Source organism: Physeter macrocephalus, chromosome 16 (genome assembly GCF_002837175.3).
Source record: "Physeter macrocephalus isolate SW-GA chromosome 16, ASM283717v5, whole genome shotgun sequence".
Classification (NCBI taxonomy): Eukaryota; Metazoa; Chordata; class Mammalia; order Artiodactyla; family Physeteridae; genus Physeter; species Physeter macrocephalus.
In genome coordinates, this window is record NC_041229.1 from 98,186,703 (window position 1) to 98,193,471 (window position 6,769).

Below are 6,769 nucleotides of genomic sequence, written 5' to 3' on the forward strand. Positions count from 1 at the left end.
TGAAGACAGACCACAAAGGGAAAACCTTCATGTTTGTTTGTGTATGACTATGTATATATGCCTGAATAAATCTGTGTGTGTATGCTACATGTTTGTAACACGAACATTACGTCAAAGCTAAACCAAATGTATGTCTACCAAATTGTAATTGTAAAGGCACCTAACATGGCTTTAAAATGAAAAGACTTTCAGTATAGCTTTTTTTTTTAAGAGAAATATATTACAAATTGTTTCAGAAAGTTAAAAATAAAAGTATGGGCACACATTTAGGCAATACATATTCAAAGAATCCACTGGTTGTAATTTTAATGTAAAAAATACAGAAAGCAGGAAAGATGATCTAAATAAACAAAAAAGAATACTTTGTACTGATGGATTTTAATTCACAATGTAGACTGAAAAGTAAGTGTTATCTGTGCAAATTGTAATCTAGCAACAGATATCTAAAACAGGGAACTTCTAATATAGGGAATGCAAAGAGAAATACACAGAATCATACAAATAGTAGCAAAACATAATATGCCTCTATTTTAAAAAGTTTAGTCAAGAAAACATTGAAGAGGACATAAATGCTTAAGGCAGTCATTTAATCTGATTACTTTTATAGATAAGTATGTATTAAGCTTTGACCACAAATAAGAGAGTATTCACTTCCTTTTCAAGTATATTTTCAGTATTATAAAAAATGCCATATAATAGTGAAAACAATGATCTGGATTGAAAATATTTAAAAGTTTCATTCTGCTTAGAAATGAATGACAAATAAAAATCTCAAAATATTACATTTAGGCATTTAAAAATAAGCTACTAAACTACTCCCAAGTCATAGAGAAATAAGAAAAATGACATATTTCATATGATAATGAAAATATGACATTAAAAATATGGTATGCCACTCACACAGGGTACATTGGAAAATCCATGTCGAATTGAGAAAACTAGAAAAGAATAGCAAGAGAGACTAATAGAAAGAAGAAAAATATTTAAAGGAATAATAAACTAGAAAATCTAAACAATAATTTTGACACAGAAAATGCTGTCTCTGTTTTACTTGTGTCCCTTAATTTAATTAAATAAAATGGTTTTCATAGTTTCCAACCTATAATATTCATTCATTAAGGGAATACCTATGAGGAACAATATGTGTCAGACATTGTTCTAGACTCTGGAAAATAGATTAGACAATAAATCAGATATAAATTAAATGCATATTATATAAAATAATGACAAACAGAATGGTTCCATTCAGTAAACGAGGAATATGAGGAGATGAAAAGGCGGTAAATTGCATTATTATAATGTAGACAATGAGACCTTACTAAGAAAAAAACATTTAAAGGAAGAAATCATGTGAATAGCAGTGGGGAGAGTCTTCCAAACAGGAGAAAAGAAAGGCAGAAAAATTGTGAGGGAACTATGTTTCAATAAGAAATATCCTGTGTTTATACTGTTGAGGTGTTATTAAACTTAATAATCCCACCTTAGGGAAATATACTTAGATTGTACTCCATGTTCCAAGCAGATTTTTTTGGTTGAAATCGAAAGAGTTTTCACAAAATACAAATAGAAATAATAATAATAATAAAGGAAAGAAAAAAGAAGGAAGGCAGGAAGGAAGGAAGACCACTGCCATTAACAATTGATTTTGAAGGACACATTTCCTTACAATAAAAATGAGGTCTGTTGGGAGCAGGGATGTTTTCCTGTACCTTGGTTCTTGGGCCTGGGCCCTGAGGATTGGTGGCATCGACAAGGGCCTCACAGAGTGGGAGGGGTCAAACGAAAACAGAGCAAAGCTGAGTCAGAACCAGGCCTGCAGGGAAGCCCATAAAGAGGGGTGTGGGATTAGTTCAGAAGGAGCCAAATCTGTCAGCCAGATGTACCTTACCCTCTAAATTGTGCTTGTGTTTGTCCTTCTTGAGTTTAAATATAATCTTGATAAATGTTAATGCCTAGTCTCTGTATTCCCTGAGGAACTATAAAATGATTTGAATGTACATGCTCTGGATGAAATAATTAAAGGGGGAGATATAAACTCTCACAAATAGCATGGTTGTTATACCAGGAATTGGAACACATATCTGTGACCCCTGACTCACAGGCTGGGATTAGACTGCTGCCAATGCATAGATCTAAGGATGGCGTAGGGTGCTTTGAACTGGAGTCCAGTACCAATAAGTCCATGGAAAGTGGTATGGGAGCATGTCAGCTATATTTTGCTATCAATTAGATGGTATTTGCTCAAACTTGTCAGATATAAAGTTCCTTGCAATTGCAACTTGGGATTCTATGCAATATGAGTTGTATTGAGATAAAAGTTAACACTATACATTTTAAAGTAAATATTTCATGCATGTGTGACTCTGTATGTGTGTAAATACACATATAATATATACCAATATTCGTATCTTGAAATCCTAACTCCTTTACACGGAATGTGACTGTATGTAGTGATAAGATTATTGTGAAAGTAAATAAATTAAAATGATTCCTTCAGAGGGCCCTAATCCAATATGATAGGTATATTTATAACCAAAAGACATTAGGACACAGACACATAGAGAGAAAAGAACACTTGAAAACATAGAGCATGGACGGCCATCTACAAGCCAGGGACAAGGTCCTTAGAAGAAATCATCCTGACTTCACCTTGATCTCAGACTTCTAGATTCTAGAAGAGTGAGAACTAAGTTTCAGTTGTTTAAGACACTAGTCTGTGGTATTTTGTTGTGGCAGCACTGAAACGACTACAATCAGTATCAGCATATATGTACGTATATGTATATATGTGTGTATTTATGTATGTATGTGTATCTAAGACTGAAGTAAGAAGCAAAGAGATGACACATTTTTTCTGCACATGTGGAAACTGCACAGGTGGAGGTATGATTTTGATCTTTATATAAAAGTATCCAAAGAGAACAGAAACACACTAATAAACTTTAATATTATTAAATTTACTAATATTTTATCATAAGTTGATATGGAGACAATGAACAACATTCTTCATTTGTTTCAATTTAATGGTTAGTGTGAAAAATATACTTTATTGAAACATCCATTTTTACCAAACACTCTCTTCATTGCCTCTTTGACATCTTTATTCCTAAAACTGTATAAGTGATGGGATTCAGCATGGGAATCACCATGGTGTAAACTGTCGACATGCTTATGTGATCATGTCATGGTCCAACGCATAACTGGAACTTGGTCTCACATACACGAAGAGGATGGTTCCATGGTAAATTGACACTCCAGTTAGGTGAGAGCCACATGTAGAAAAGACTTTCCTTCTCCCCTCAGCAGAATGTATCCTCAGAATGGCCAACAGAATGAAGCCACAGGAGATCAGGACAAGCAGGACAGTGACTGTCTCAACAGAGCCCACAAAGTAGAAGAGCACAAGCTGGTTTGTGTGAGCGTCAGAGCAAGAAATGGTGAGGAGGGGAGGGATGTCACGAAAGACACGTCTGATTTCATGGGAGGCACAGAGGGATAGACTAAATGTGGCCACTGTGTGTACAGAGGCATGCAAGATGCCGCCAACATAGGGAACAATGCAGACTCTGGGTGCCATGCTAACTGAATACAGGAGAGGGGTGCAGATGGTTACATAGCAATCATGTGCCACTGCAGCCAAGAGAGATCTTTCTGTGGTCCCAAAAGTAACAGTGAGAAACATCTGGGTTGCACATCCAAGACAGGAAATGGTTTTATTCTCTGACAGGAAATTGACCAACATTTTTGGAGTGACAACGGAGGAATAGCAGGCATCCAAGAATGATAACACACTCAGAAAATAGTACATAGGGTTGTGGAGCAGAGAATCCACCATGAACAATAAAACCAATCCTAAATTTCCTACCAGTGTAGAAAGATAGATTGCTAGAAAAGTAAAAATAGGAAGATTTGCACATTAAAATCATCTGTGAAGCCCATCAATATAAACACAGTGACTTCAGTTGCATTTTTCATCTGAATCCTGTATGAATCTAAATCAGATATCAGCCCTCTGTCTCAAAAAATTATACAACTATACTTTGACCTTTAATAGGCAGAACAGTTCTCGGAGCTTTCTGAGAGGCTGTTCCTGGGTTAAAATTCTTTATTTGGTTCAATAAAATCTTGCATTTCTTTCTTAGATCAACTATTTTTTTGTCGACAGATCCCAGAAATTTCACCTGACAGGGAGAAGTTTCTGCCTTGGCCCATTTAGACTGTGCAGGCTAAAGCTGAGCATTCTATTACATTATAATAATTCTACCTGGCATTTTATCTGATCGAGTTTTTTGAACTCCAATTACTCCTCCAATTGAAAGTATTGCTTACAGAATTCCAGATTTTCATGGAGGAGAAACTGAATGTGAAAAGGAAGGGAATCCAGGTGGATTAAGCTAAAGCAGGTTCATTATCTTCAATCAGAGCAGTTCTACTTGGTTTTACTGACTTCCCAGGTAAATTTTATGAAATGCAGAGGGTGGCACTTAACACTGAAATATTTTTAAAATTACCGTATATACTGCATGTTACTATTTGAGAACTCCACAAGAATTCTCAGACAAAAGTGGACGTGTACTAAAGAAAATTGTGATACCCTTGTATAGATGAATGAATTCTACATTTCTATATTAATATTTATATGGCGTTTTTAAATCAATGGATATAGTCCAAATATTGCTGACTCTATTTAGAGTTTAATCTGTAGTAACAGTGCATGTGGTTTCACACGGATCAGCCTTCTTGAGAAGTAGAAGATTCTACCATTTATTTTAGTTTCAAAATCAGATATGGAAATTACTTTTCTATCCCCTATTATAAAATAAAAAATCCACTCTGTCTATACGTATTATACTTTATTTAGATGATACCACATCAAAGCTAATAACAACCTGTTTCTTTCCAGAAAAGCTAACTGGACTAAATGGGCCAACAGAATCTATCATCACTGACTGAATTCATTCTGATGGGAGTCACAAGGCAGCCTGAGCTGCAGGCCTCCCTTTTCGGGGTCTTCCTCATCATCTATACAAGCATAGTAGTGGGAAATCTGGGCATGATCATCTTGACCATCTTGACCCAAGTGGATTCCCGCCTACACACACCTATGTACTTTTTTTTTTATCAAACACCTGGCTTTCATTGATCTTGGTAATTCTACTGTCATTTGTCCCAAGATGCTGGTAAATTTCGCTGCGGATCAAAATACCATTTCCTATTATGCATGTGCCACACTGTTAGCTTTCTTCCTTATGTTCATTATCTGTGAATTTTTTGTCTTGTCGGCCATGGCCTATGACCGCTATTTGGCCATCTGTAACCCTCTGCTCTACAATGTTATCATGTCCCAGAGACTTTGTCACGTGCTGGTAGGCATTCCATACCTCTACAGTACCTTTCAGACATTAATGTTCACTATTAAGATTGTTATATTGACTTTTTGTGTCATTAGTCATTTCTACTGTGATGATGTTCTCTTGTTACTAATGCAGGGCTCAAATGTACAAAAAATAGAATTGTTGATCATACTATTTTCAGCATTTAATTTGATCTCTTCCCTCCTGGTCGCTCTGGTGTCCTACATACTGATTCTGATAGCAGTATTCCGAATGCATTCTTCAGAGGGCAGGAAAAAAGCTTTCTCCACATGTGGTTCTCATCTGATGGTGGTGGTTGTGTTCTATGGGTCTCTATTATTTATGTACATGCAGCCCAACTTCACTCACTCCTTTGATACCGATAAAATGGCCTCCATGTTTTATACTTTATAGTGACCCCCATGCTTAATCCCTTGATCTACGGCTTAAGAAACAAAGAAGTAAAAAATGCCTTCCACAGGGTTTTTAAGAATAAATGCAAACTTTGTACCTAACATCCAACATGAAATATTGTTTAAATAAACTGTCATAAAGGCAACTGTCACTTATTAATATTTCTAATAAATGTAATTGCATTCTTTTTGGCTCCAAAGCAAAGGCTAATTAAAATGCACAGACAAATAGATTGTTTCCCTTATATTCAGCCAAATTAATCCTCATATTTTAGATCTCAATTAAATGTCACTCCCTCACCAACAATCCTTGATGTTGATTCAATGTTTCCTTTAACAATTCCTCAAAACCTCTCATCTCTACCAATGGAAACCTTATCAAAACTCTAAGTTAGGGAGGGAGCCGTGAAGGAGGAAAGGTTTCCACACACTAGGAAGCCCCTTCGCGGGCGGAGACTGCGGGTGGTGGAGGGGGGGAAGCTTCGGAGCCGCGGAGGAGAGCGCAGCCACAGGGGTGCGGAGGACAAAGCGGAGAGATTCCTGCACAGAGGATCGGTGCCGACCAGCACTCACCAGCCCGAGAGGGTGAACACAGTCTGAAGGGGGGCCAGTGCGCCACGGCTGGCCGGAAGGGAGTCCGGGAAAAAGTCTGGAGCTGCCGAAGGGGCAAGAGACTTTTTCTTCCCTCTCTGTTTCCTGGTGCACGAGGAGATGGGATTAAGCGCGCCGCTTAAAGGAGCTCCAGAGCCGGGCGCGAGGCGCGGCGATCAGCGCGGACCCCAGAGATGGGCATGAGACGCTAAGGCCGCTGCTGCAACCACCAAGAAGCCTGTGTGCGAGCACGGGTCACTCTCCACACCTCCCCTCCCGGGAGCCCGTGCAGCCCGCCACTGCCAGGGTCCCGTGATCCAGGAACAACTTCCCCGGGAGAACGCGCGGCGCGCCTCAGGCTGGTGCAACGTCACGGTGGCCTCTGCCGCCGCAGGCTCGCCCCGCACTCCG

The 6,769-nt window shown here is 38.3% G+C and overlaps 1 protein-coding gene and 1 pseudogene across 1 annotated transcript; one reads left to right on the forward strand and one right to left on the reverse strand.

Moving 5' to 3' along the window:
* Positions 1-3,027: 3,027 nt before the first annotated feature.
* On the reverse strand, positions 3,028-4,005 carry LOC112067452 (olfactory receptor 1094-like; annotated as a pseudogene).
* A 913-nt stretch (positions 4,006-4,918) lies between these two features.
* Positions 4,919-5,869, forward strand: LOC129392877 (olfactory receptor 8K5-like). Its single transcript, XM_055091538.1, is given in 3 exon segments — positions 4,919-5,110; positions 5,112-5,765; positions 5,768-5,869. Coding segments are annotated over 3 exon segments (945 nt in total). The 5' UTR covers positions 4,919-4,921.
* The last annotated feature ends 900 nt before the right edge of the window (positions 5,870-6,769 follow it).